General features: G+C 43.6%; 1 protein-coding gene across 3 annotated transcripts in view; it reads left to right on the forward strand.

The window, feature by feature from the left end:
* Positions 1–13,763, forward strand: part of OCA2 (OCA2 melanosomal transmembrane protein) — a 423,655-nt gene that overhangs the window by 113,189 nt on the left and 296,703 nt on the right. For all 3 annotated transcript variants that reach the window (XM_057494743.1, XM_057494742.1, XM_057494744.1), the window contains exons 7-9: positions 668–825; positions 2,567–2,649; positions 3,877–4,030. In XM_057494743.1, coding sequence (XP_057350726.1) covers positions 668–825; positions 2,567–2,649; positions 3,877–4,030 — 395 coding nt within the window. The remainder of the gene's footprint in view (positions 1–667; positions 826–2,566; positions 2,650–3,876; positions 4,031–13,763) is intronic.

Consider the following 13,763-nt stretch of genomic DNA (forward strand, 5'->3'; position numbering starts at 1 on the left):
GCGAGAGGCTCAGGGGCAGCGAGAAGGGCTGAGCTGCACTGTTCTGACGTTTGTGCGGCAGCAGATGCAGGATATGGGCACCGGGAGCAGGGCTGCAGTGGGGGCAAGTGCCGGGCCAACGACGTTTCCAGGGCACAGGAGCCTCTTTCCCTGATAAGTCTTCCTTGGTTAAGAGCCTTTCACACACTTTGAATTTCTTCTCTTTCAATGACTTAGCTGATTTGAGAATTCTTTTTTTCAATTCCCTGCATGATTTTTCGCCCTTCAAATATCATGGCAGCTTAGGATTTGGGCATGGATGTGGATTGGTTTCTCTGTTCATTCCTGCAGCCAGCCTGATGACCACTCACTGTGGGTCCAGGATCGGGTGGGAGTTTTATGCTGGCTGCAAAAAGTAGAAACAGTGATGATAGTAGGATGGGGAGATTGCATCTAGATGTTAAACCAGAGGATTTGAAGCATAACCAATTAAATGGTGCCAAACGAATTGCAGGTGTCTGCAGTGAGGGGCAGAGAGATGAGGAGTGTCACAGGTGGCAGGGCAGTTGGAACAGACTGTGGGGTGTGCGTCCTCTGTGCCCCTGCCGGGGAGGGTGCTCACGGTGCGGGTGGTGGGGGCTGCAGGCGTCTCCTGCTTGCTCTGTGGTTCACCTTGACACCCCCCCAGCTGTGAACCTCAGCAGCCGCATGGACTCCACGCTGCTCCAAGTGGACTTGGCAGGGGCCCTGGTAGCTGGCGGCATGAGTCGTCCCGGGAGAGAAGATCATGTCGTGGTGGAGGTGGCCCAGGCGGACCCTGCAGGCTCCAAGCGGCGGTCACAGCAGGTTACACTGGTAAGTTATTTGAAGGGAATTGTAAAAACTCATTTCATCTCTTTATAAATTGAGTTTCCTTTTGAATGTGTTTGATAAGAGTCCTAAGTCTACGACACTATTGTTAGGAGAGCCCTCATCTTTTGCTTTGTCTTTGAAATTCTCTTCCCCCCTTTTCTCTGTGTCATTTATAAAACTCTTGCCATTTCAGTGAAATAAGACTGGTGATTTAAAAAATTCAGAATGATTTTACTGGGCAGTTCAGGGAAATATTATGTATTTGAAAATAGTTTTTGTTGTTAAAGCACAATCAAACCTGGGCCTTGCCTCATGGTACAGAAGACATTCCAGCCCCACAGCTCCCTTGGGGTTGTGGACACTTGGCTCAGGCTGCACACAGTTCCTCCAAGCTTCCATTTCTAGTGATAAGGGCCCTGTGCTCCATGTCTGTGAGCCAGAGCCTTCGGCTCATGTCCTGTGAAGGCAAGGAGAGCAGCATGGTATTGTCACCAAGGTCCAGAGCCCACACAAGGCCCCTGTCTGTGCATCCTGACCCACCCCTTGCCCTGGCATGGAAGCTTGTGCATGAATTCACATTCCTAGCTCATAGGTTTTCCCAACTAGAACCAACAGGAGAAAACCCTGCTGGTGCACGAAGCTGTGTCACCCAAATGGAGCATTTCCTGCCTTGCAGGGCAGGGTCCACAGAGCAGAGGTCTCATGATGAAAGAGGCCGTGGCTTCACAGGTGGTAGCCAATGTACGTGATGTTTTGAGCCACCTGCCCTGGCTTCCCCATGTGCAGTGTACAGCCCCCTGGCAAGGGCTTCATGATGAAGATGAGGCGGCACATTTCTGTCTGCTTTGTCTGTGGGCCTGTGTGGATGCAGGCTGGGACTGCTGCAGCCTGCTGATGGAACTGCCTGCCCACGGGGCTGTATGGAGCTTCCTGGCTGTGTGCTCACACACAAACCCAACTCCAGAAACACCAAGCACACAAAAGATCTTTACTAAAGGTTTTTTTTTCCCGATACATTTTCTGAACACCAGTATTTTAAGAAAACGTGTTTTCACATTCAAGCTTTGACCAATTTCAGAGTTCCCATTTTCAATTTTCTTTATCATTTGTGGGTAGCAAGACTCCTGTCCTCCCATTGAAAGTTCCCTGGCCCCTCAGCCAGGCTGCCTGCCTCTGCCCTGGCCAGCTCCTCCCTTTGTGCTTGCACCCGGCCCCTGCAGCTGGTTTCTCCACTACCCTGCTTGCGACAAGAATGTGTGGGACAGATTTGCCTGCAGCAAAGGATGCTTCCCCGTCAGGCCCTGCCTCCCATGGGCTCCTGTGGCACCAGGGTGGAAAGTTTTCTGCCAGCAAGCAGGAAGCAGTTTTAAGGCATTCCTTATAAGTTGCCCTAGGGGCCTCAGAAGACTCCAAGTCTTCAGTAACATGCAATGATTTCCTTTTCTCATAATAAATCATATTTACTTCTATACCTTTGTACCTTTGTGCACTAATTCTGTAGTTTATACTTCTGTATTCTTTTTCTTAAAGCTCTCCAAACTGTGGAAATTTCCAGCTCTGTACAACCTGGATGTGCTCTCTCGTCTGGCACGTGGGAACAGTGTGAAATGGCCTCCATGTTCCTCTCTTTCTCCTTTTATTACTCTAAACAAGCCCCTACACCAAACAGAGCTGGAGCCAAGGTGGTGGTTCAGGTCCAAAGCATTACCACGGTTTTACTCTTTGACTTTTACAGGTCACCTATAATTGGACAGTGTTCTTAAATCCGAGAAGAAGTGAGCACTTGGTGGTGAGCAGGACCTTTGGGGTACTGAGCAGGTAGGTCTCAGGTGGTGGATGTCTTGGGGGAAGGGCCTGTGGGACATGCTCACCTAAAGAAGTTGGACCTGTGGAACTCTGATTTTTGGCATGGACAGCTGAGTCAGTTAGTGGCTCAGAGAGATGCTCTTCCTGTGTAGACAGTAAACATGAAGGGTATGGGAAGGAATCATAACCACACGTGTCAGCAAATAAGAGGGTCCATTTGATTGCAGGGTCCATTTTGAAGTAAATGGTATTGTATAGCTGGTGCTTTAATTTCATAAATATTATGAAGTTATACAATGGGGAATTCTAGGAAATTTTAGGATTCCTTCTCTTTTTCTTTCACTAATTCCACTCAATATTAAGACTGTACTCTTGGTTACTGTTTGTGTTTGTTAGGCCTGCAGTCACAATAACACACATCGGATTACTTAAGCAATGGGAAGTTTTTCCTCACAGTGTCAGCAGGTTCACCTCTTCTGAGGCCTTTCTCCTTGGCTTGCAAACCACTGTCTTCTTTCCTCTGTGTGTGTCTGTGTCATAATCTCCTCTTGTAAGGACACCAGCCATATTGGATGAGGGCCCACCCATATCACCTCATTTTACCTTAATCACTTCTGAAAAGACCCTATCTCCAAGCACAGTCACATTCTGAAGTACTGAGGGTTAGGATGTCAACGTAAGGATTTTGTGGGGAACACAGTTCAGCTCAGGACTTTACTGGCTGAGCTTGTAGGAAAGAGCTTTAGTTTCACCCTGCCATGTACTGCTGACTACTTGCATGCTTCCTGTTGTGGGTGCTTTTTCCCACCATAAGTGAACAACTTGTACACATGCTTTCAGTTTGTGCATGGCCCTTTTTTGAGTCTCTTGTGTATAAGAATAGTTACTTTTGTTATTTGGTAGTAGGTGAAGCCGTCAGGTATGTGGTGGGGAGGAAAAGAGAAAATAAAGGGCTAGCACCAATGTCCCTGCTCCCTGGTGACTGCTGGGGTGGCTCCTGCATGAGGGGGCTGCTGCGGGTGGGGGCCGAGGAGCCTGCATCTGACAGTGGTGGCCACAGGAGGCTGCATGGGGGTCTCAACCCCTCACCTTGTTCAGAGTCCCTCATCTGCCAGATCAGGCAAGGGCTGAATCGCTCTGGGATCAGTCTGGGCTCTGGTTATGGCCATGGATGACTTGTGTTGGGAGCAGGCACTAACTGCTGACATTCCAGCCTAAGGTCTTCGCTTCATTCTGCAGAGAGACTGTTTCCATCAGCATGCGAGCCTCCCTCCAGCAGACCCGTGTCGTTCCGCTTCTGATGGCTCATCGGTACCTCCGTGCAAGTGTAGAAATACAAGTGGCCATGGCTGCAGCCATCCTCACTGGGGTCTACGTGCTGATTATATTTGAGGTAATTTTCAGGTCCACTCTTCTAGATTTATCTGTGCCTATAAGTAAGTGTAATTTACCATGTTGGGTTCTCTGGATGGACTCAGGGCTGCTTCTTAATGAGATTGTAGCCATGTCTTCCCTAAAAAGGAATGTTTCCCTTATTCTGGGTAGAAATTTGGTCTGTGCTGGAATATTTGCTGTATCTTGCAAGATGTATCTGACATATGCAAGATGAGTTTTAGCAGGCACAGCACAGGTCTATCTGAGGATACTGAATATGTGCCTGCTTTTTTCACCTTCACTGTGCCACTCACTGCAAGTGTGACACTGAGGGGACAAGTGTTGAGTGTCTCTGAGATGCAAGGTCTTCTGTAAGATGGGCACATTAAAATGCTGCTGGTTGCCTCATAGGATTGTGTACATGATGGAGGCTTGGAGGATTATTATGTGTTACATCATCAACTCAACTAATGAGCTTTTCTTACATGATCTCATGCCCTGTAAATTCCATGTTTCTGGAAACTTTACATGTGGCTGTACCTTTAATAGCATGAAGCAAACTACAGGCCTTACCTGGGATGGACAATTCCATTGTGGATTTGACTGTGAAACCAGATTTGCAGCAACACACTGATAGCAATGTTGGTTCTGGTAGGTTGAGCCTAGCAGGTCAATAGAGGATGTGGCTCTGGAGGGGTACTTCTTCTCGAGCTTGGCATAGGTTTGAGAAATGTCCTGGAGCTGTCAAGGAGATGGGTTTTGGGAGGCATGGCAGGGAGAGTTCCAGAAGTTTGCCTGTGGCTGTCTAGGCTGCCTGGAAGAGCCCCAGCTGTCCAGCAAGGTGCCCTCTTTGGTTGGCTGTTAAATCTCCTTTATACTAGAGCAGATCTATTCTCTCCATTCTTCTTCTATTTTCTTTTCAATCAATGTCATTGTTTCAGGGTTACCATGACTACTCCCATGCTGTGTGACTTTCCAGAAGGACTAGCAGACCCAGAGGCAGCTGTGCTCTGGGCTCTGGTCTGTGACCGTGACCAGTGGTGGAAATGCTACACCAAGCAGTCTGCAAGAGTCCAGGAGCAGGCTTCTGAAAAGGTCCCTCTCCCAGAGGGGGACACACAGACAGTCCTTTCCTCCAGCAGAAGTGTTTCTGCCTGTGGCCACCTGCTTGAGACTCAAAGCCCAGGGTTTATGATGTGGGCTTGTCTTGTAGCTTCCCTCAGCCCACTAAAGTCCCAGCCTCCCAGAAGGGAGGCAGGTATTCACCATAAATCACATTTTCATGTAAACAGTCTAAGTATGCTGGTACAGCAGAATGCAGTTCTCGAGCCCACAGAGTAACCTTATCACTTGATAACATAGGGGACGTTCCAAAAGCCAGGCACCCAGATGCAAGCCCAGGGCTGACCCTGGAGCAGTCTCTTCTAAAGGCCCTCCTAAAGGCGGCTGCCTTAGGCCCGCCAGGTGAAGTACTGCTGAAGCATCCTATGCTGTGGTTCTGTGGAATGTTCTGCACTCTGCACTGGGCTGCTGGGTTCCTCATGGGATTGGATTGATTTGCCACTCTATCCCCTCTATTTCTCACAGACAACAATTTAGATCTGGTTCCATTTTGGGGCTCACATACTTTGCAGGGTTGCTGACATTGCTCAGAGAGCTTAGGTGGTACTAGCCCAGCTACTGATCTTTCAGTTCCTGTTACCTTTGTTTCTCATGGTTTTAATATCAGCAAGGTACCATTGCCTGACTCAGTTATTTCATTAGTATTTACAATAAACTTTCTAATTCTGTCACTCCATCTGCATTTATAAATGAGTCACTCTGCATTGAGGAACTTTCTCCCACCCAATTTTGTTAGTGTGAAACACTTTGTGCCAGAAACATGGGATAAATTATTTTTCTCTGTCAATTTTCATAGTAATGAGTTGTTGCCTTAGCAACTCCTACTGATTTTACTTTGAGTTTCTCTCCTGTTTTTCTCAATATCATATTGTACAGATTTAATAAATTAAAATGTTTTAGTCAGTTACAGTCACTAGTAATTAAAAAAGCATAGCCCAATGCCAATTTATTTTTGAAAAGACTTCTCTGTTATTCTGGGGTTTGCCTTTTTTGTATATTGTACAACCTTGAAAATTACATAATTTGAAAATATTTACTAATCTTTCATTAATTAATGACTGCTATTAATAGCCATTTAGAAAAACCTTTCCCTCCTGCCCAACAGCTGTCCTGAGATTGTAAAAGTCCTATAAGGAGGCCAATACAATGTGGTTTCTACCCTGGCAGAAACAAAAAGTGGGCAGGTGAGAAGAAACCAGATACATTGGTTCATTGATAAGCTCATTGAGGGCACCCTCCCTGACCTCTTGTAATCAGCTCGGTAAGCTGGTGCCCTTTGAATAAGCCGCCACCTGCCTTGATATGGAGCACCATATTAAAAGGTACTGGCTACATTATCTAGCAATAAAAGCTTCTTGTTTTGAAATAATTACAGATTCACAGGGGGTTGCAAAAAAATGTACAGGGAAGTCCAGTGCACTCCTTCACAGCTTCCCTAAATGTCAGTATGTTACACAACTATGGTTCAATTTCAAAACTAAGAAATAGACATTGGTATAATCCATAGAGCTTATTCAGATTTCAGCGTTTATACATACACTTACTGTGTGTGTGTGTGTGTGTGTGTGTGTATGTATATGGCTGTATGTAATTTTGTATGTGTAGACTTATGAAACTACCACTGTAATGAAGATGCTCAACTCAGGCCCTGGTGATAGCCCTGTGTGCTATGTCCCTCTCCCCCATTATCCCTGAGGCCTAGCAACTGCTAATGTGTTCCTCCACTCTATGATTATGTTACTTCACCAATGTTTTATAATAGGATAATGTAGTATGTATTCTTTTGAGATTGGCTTTTTTCCCTCAGCATGATTTCCTTGAGATTCATCCAAATTGTTGCATATATCAATAGTTTGCTCCTTTTTATTATCGAGTAACATTCCATGGAACAGCTGGAATGGTTTGCTGAAGCATTCATCCGCTGAAGGGCTAAAAATGTTTTTTTCAGTGTCGGGCAATTATAAATAAAATGGATATGAACATTTAAAATTATTAAAAAACATTTTAGGAGGCGGAGCCAACATGGCGGCGTGAGTAGGACAGTGGGAATCTCCTCCCAAAAAAATATATACTTTTGAAAATACAACAAACACAACTAGCCCTAAAAGAGAGACCAGAAGACGCAGGACAGTGGCCAGACTGCAGCTACACCAGCGAGAACCCAGCGACTGGTGAAAGGGGTAAGATACAAGCCCCGGCCCGGCGGGACCTGAGCGTCCCTCCCCCCAGCTCCCTGCGGGAGAAGAGCAGGCAGAGCGGGAGGGAGACGGAGCCCAGGGCTGCCGAACACCCAGCCCCCGCCATCCGGGCCAGAGCGCAGACACAGTATATGCCCAGGGGGCCCTGGATACTGGGGGAACAGGGAGTAAGACCTCTGAGCGGGTGCCAAAGCTGACGCCCCTGTGACAAAGAAAAGCGGGGGCTTTTTGAAAGTCTTAAAGGGACAGGGACTTAACAGCTTGACGGAAACAACCCAGGTCACAGTACAGCAGCTGGAAATTACAGGAAAACCTCTGGGCAACAGCTCTGAGAACCCTCACGGAGGCAAACAGTCAAGCAGCACCCCCATCCATTACCCCACCGGGCGCTGCGAAAGCAGAGAAGCAGCCTGAGACAAATTCCGCCCACAGAAAGGGAAATTTCTCCCTCCCAGCCAGGTAAGACCCAAAGACCCACTCTACACGCAATTACCAAACACGAGCCACTAGGGGTCGCAGTTGTCCCAGTAAAGAAAGGCCAGTAGCAAGTGAAAATTTTGGCCCTCCCAGCTGACAGTCAATAGCACCTGTCAACATGAAAAGGCAAAAAAATATGATACAGACAAGACTAACCCAGACAGCTTCAGAATCTGCTACATCTTCCCCTGAGAAGGAATCTGGGGAGATAGATTTAGCCAGTCTACCTGAAAAAGAATTCAAAACAAAAGTCATAACCATGCTGATGGACTTGCAGAGAAATATGCAAGAACTAAGGAAGGAGAATTCAGAAATAAAACAAGCTCTGGAAGGACTTCAAAACAGAATGGATGAGATGCAAGAGACCATTAATGGACTAGAAAACAGAGAACAGGAACGCAGAGAAGCTGATGCAGAGAGAGATAAAAGGATCTCCAGGAACGAAAGAATTTTAAGAGAGCTGAGTGATCAATCGAAAAGGAATAATATAAGAATCATAGGTATTCCAGAAGAAGTAGAGAGAGAAAAGGGGATAGAAAATGTCTTTGAAGAAATAATTGCTGAAAATTTCCCCAAACTAGGGGAAGAAATGGCCTCTCAGACCACAGAGGTACACAGAACTCCCATGACAAGGGATCCAAGGAGGGCAACACCAAGACACATAATAATTAAAATGGCAAAGATCAAGGACAAGGACAAAATATTAAAGGCAGCCAGAGAGAGAGAAAAAAGGTCACATACAAAGGAAAACCCATCAGGCTATCATCAGACTTCTCAACAGAAACCCTACAGGCCAGAAGAGAATGGCATGATATACTTAATGCAATGAAACAGAAGGGCCTCGAACCAAGACTACTGTATCCAGCACGAATATCATTTAAATATGAAGGAGGGATTAAACAATTCCCAGACAAGCAAAAGTTGAGGGAATTTGCCTCCCACAAACCACCTCTACAGGGCATCCTACAGGGACTGCTCTAGATGGGAGCACTCCTAAAAAGAGCACACAACAAAACACCCAACATATGAAGAAGGGAGGAGGAGGAATAAGAAGGGAGAGAAATAAAGAATCATCAGACTATGTTTATAATAGCTCAACAAGCGAGTTAAGTTAGACAGTAAGACAGTAAAGAAGCTAACCCTAAACCTTTGGTAACCACAAACTTAAAGCCTGCAATGGCAATAAATTCATACCTTTCAATAATCACCCTAAATGTAAATGGACTGAATGCACCAATCGAAAGACACAGAGTAATAGAATGGATAAAAAAGCAAGATCCATCCATATGCTGCTTACAAGAGACTCATCTCAAACCCAAAGACGCGCACAGACTTAAAGTCAAGGGATGGAAAAAGATATTTCAAGCAAACAACAGAGAGAAGAAAGCAGGTGTTGCAATTCTGGTATTAGACAAAACAGACTTCAAAATAAAGAAAGTAACAAAAGACAAAGAAGGACATTACATAATGATAAAGGGCTCAGTCCATCAAGAGGATATAACCATTATAAATATATATGCACCCAATACAGGAGCACCAACATAACTGAAACAAATATTAATAGAACTAAAGGAGGAAATAGAATGCAATGCATTCATTTTAGGAGACTTCAACACACCACTCACTCCAAAGGACAGATCCACCAGACAGAAAATAAGTAAGGACACAGAGGCACTGAACAACACATTAGAACAGATGGACCTAATAGACATCTACAGAACTCTACATCCAAAAGCAACAGGATACACGTTCTTCTCAAGTGCACATGGAACATTCTCCAGAATAGACCACATACTAGGACACAAAAAGAGCCTCACTAAATTCCAAAACATTGAAATCCTACCAACCAACTTTTCAGACCACAAAGGCATTAAACTAGAAATAAACTGTTCAAAGAAAGCAAAAAGGCTCACAAACACATGGAGGCTAAACAACACACTCCTAAATAATCAATGGATCAATGACCAAATCAAAATAGAGATCCAGCAATATATGGAAACAAATGACAACAACAACACTAAGCCCCAACATCTGTGGGACACAGCAAAAGCAGTCTTAAGAGGAAAGTATATAGCAATCCAAGCATATTTAAAAAAGGAAGAGCAACCCCAAATGAACGGTCTAATGTCACAACTATAGAAATTGGAAAAAGAAGAACAAATGAGGCCTAAGGTCAGCAGAAGGAGGGACATAATAAAGATCAGAGAAGAAATAAATAAAATTGAGAAGAATAAAACAATAGCAAAAATCAATGAAACCAAGAGCTGGTTCTTCGAGAAAATAAACAAAATAGATAAGCCTCTAGCCAGACTTATTAAGAGGAAAAGAGAGTCAACACAAATCAACAGTATCAGAAATGAGAAAGGAAAAATCACGACGGACCCCGCAGAAATACAAAGAATTATTAGAAACTACTATGAAAACCTATATGCTAACAAGCTGGGAAACCTAGGAGAAATGGACAACTTCCTAGAAAAATACAACCTTCCAAGATTGACCCAGGAAGAAACAGAAAATCTAAACAGACCAATTACCAGCAACGAAATTGAAGCGGTAATCAAAAAACTACCAAAGAACAAAACCCCCGGGCCAGATGGATTTACCTCGGAATTTTATCAGACATACAGGGAAGACATAATACCCATTCTCCTTAAAGTTTTCCAAGAAATAGAAGAGGAGGGGATACTCCCAAACTCATTCTATGAAGCTAACATCACCCTAATACCAAAACCAGGCAAAGACCCCACCAAAAAAGAAAACTACAGACCAATATCCCTGATGAACGTAGACGCAAAAATACTCAACAAAATTTTAGCAAACCGAATTCAAAAATACATCAAAACCATCGTACACCATGACCAAGTGGGATTCATCCCAGGGATGCAAGGATGGCACAACATTCGAAAGTCCATCAATATCATCCACCACATCAACAAAAAGAAAGACAAAAACCACATGATCATCTCCATAGATGCTGAAAAAGCATTTGACAAAGTTCAACATCCATTCATGATAAAAACTCTCAGCAAAATGGGTATAGAGGGCAAGTACCTCAACATAATAAAGGCCATCTATGAAAAACCCACAGCCAACATTATATTAAATAGCGAGAAGCTGAAAGCATTTCCGTTGAGATCGGGAACTAGACAGGGATGCCCACTCTCCCCACTGTTATTTAACACAGTACTGGAGGTCCTAGCCACGACAATCAGACAAAACAAAAAAATACAAGGAATCCAGATTGGCAAAGAAGAAGTCAAACTGTCACTATTTGCAGATGACATGATACTGTACATAAAAAACCCTAAAGACTTCACCCCAGAACTACTAGAACTGATATCGGAATACAGCAAAGTTGCAGGATACAAAATCAACACACAGAAATCTGTGGCTTTCCTATATACCAACAATGAACCAACAGAAAGAGAAATCAGGAAAACAACTCCATTCACAATTGCATCAAAAAAAATAAAATACCTAGGAATAAACCTAACCAAAGAAGTGAAAGACTTATATTCTGAAAACTACAAGTCACTCTTAAAAGAAATTAAAGGGGACACTAACAGATGGAAACGCATCCCATGCTCATGGCTAGGAAGAATTAATATCGTCAAAATGGCTATACTGCCCAAAGCAATATACAGATTTGATGCAATCCCTATGAAACTACCAGCAACATTCTTCAATGAACTGGAACAAATAATTCAAAAATTCATATGGAAACACCAAAGACCCCGAATAGCCAAAGCAATCCTGAGAAAGAAGAATAAAGTAGGGGGGATCTCACTCCCCAACTTCAAGCTCTATTATAAAGCCATAGTAATCAAGACAATTTGGTACTGGCACAAGAACAGAGCCACAGACCAATGGAACAGACTAGACAATCCAGACATTAACTCAGACATATATGGTCAATTAATATTTGATAAAGGAGCCATGGACATACAATGGCGAAAGGACAGTCTCTTCAACAGATGGTGCTGGCAAAACTGGACAACTACATGTAGGAGAATGAAACTGGACCATCGTCTAACCCCATATACAAAAGTAAACTCAAAATGGATCAAAGACCTGAATGTAAGCCATGAAACCATTAAACTCTTGGAAGAAAACATAGGCACAAACCTCTTAGACATAAACATGAGTGACCTCTTCTTGAACATATCTCCCCGGGCAAGGAAAACAACAGCAAAAATGAACAAGTGGGACTATATTAAGCTGAAAAGCTTCTGTACAGAAAAAGACACCATCAATAGAACAAAAAGGAACCCTACAGTATGGGAGAATATTTTTGAAAATGACACATCTGATAAAGGCTTGACGTCCAGAATATATAAAGAGCTCACACGCCTCAACAAACAAAAAACAAATAACCCAATTAAAAAATGGGCAAAGGAACTGAACAGATGGTTCTCCAAAAAAGAAATACAGATGGCCAACAGACACATGAAAAGATGCTCCACATCGCAAATTATCAGAGAAATGCAAATTAAAACTACAATGAGGTATCACCTCACACCAGTAAGGATGGCTGCCATCCAAAAGACAAACAACAACAAATGTTGGCGAGGCTGTGGAGAAAGGGGAACCCTCCTACACTGCTGGTGGGAATGTAAGTTAGTTCAACCATTGTGGAAAGCAGTATGGAGGAACATCAAAATGCTCAAAACAGACTTACCATTTGACCCAGGAATTGCACTCCTAGGAATTTACCCTAAGAATGCAGCAATCAATTATGAGAAAGACCAATGTACCCCTATGTTTATCGCAGCACTATTTACAATAGCCAAGAATTGGAAGCAACCTAAATGTCCATCGATAGATGAATGGATAAAGAAGATGTGGTACATATACACAATGGAATACTACTCAGCCATAAGAAAAGGGCAAATCCAACCATTTGCAGCAACATGGATGGAGCTGGAGGGTATTTTGCTCAGTGAAACAAGCCAAGCAGAGAAAGAGAAATACCAAATGATTTCACTCATCTGTGGAATATAAGAACAAAGGAAAAACTGAAGGAACAAAACAGCAGCAGAATCACAGAACTCAAGAATGGACTAACAGGTACCAAAGGGAAAGGGACTGGGGAGGATGAGTGGGTAGGGAGGGATAAGGGGGGGCAGAAAAAGAGGGGTATTAAGATTAGCATCCATAGCAGGGTGGGAGAAAGGGGAGGGCTGTACAACACAGAGAAGACAAGTAGTGATTCTACAACAGGTTGCTACGCTGATGGACAGTGACTGTAAAGGAGTAGATAGGGGGGACCTGGTATAGGGGAGAGCCTAGTAAACAAAGTATTCATCATGTAAGTGTAGATTAATGATTAAAAAAAAATGCAGTTCCTATGTGGTGACCTCTAATGAGTTCTACACAATGATACAAAGGACATATAAAAGTGTAGGCAAAGGGTCTGTTTGTGTTTATACAGAGGATCAAAGCCTAATTTGGCTACCCCGAAAATGAACTAAGATACGATATGAAAAAGAACTTCCAACATCAGCACTCTCGGGAAGACTCATGACAGAAGATGATCAGAAAAAAAAAAAAAAACTTCAACAAAGATCCACGCACTGTCACAGGTGTAGATGCACTCATCCCACCAGTTCCTGGACTTGCCATGGGAAAGATGAAGGGGATATCTAAGCTGGCCTGTGCATGCAGTAAAACAAAAATTGGACTGGATCTATACTGTTGGAACTCAACCAAGAATTAGGAGAAGTGCAAATTGTAGCACTCCAAAATCTTTAAACCACAGACTATTTATCGTTAAAAGAACATATGGGATATGAACAGTCCCCAGGAATGGGGTGTTCTAGTTTATCTGAATTCTCTCAGACTGTTTAAGTTCAGTCGGACAATATCCACCATATCATAGATAAGTTTTCACAAATGCCTAAGGTGCCTAACTGGTTTTCTTGGTTTCACTGGAGATGGCTGGTTATTACAGGTATG

This window comes from Manis pentadactyla, chromosome 18 (assembly GCF_030020395.1).
Source record: "Manis pentadactyla isolate mManPen7 chromosome 18, mManPen7.hap1, whole genome shotgun sequence".
In the NCBI taxonomy this organism is placed as follows: Eukaryota; Metazoa; Chordata; class Mammalia; order Pholidota; family Manidae; genus Manis; species Manis pentadactyla.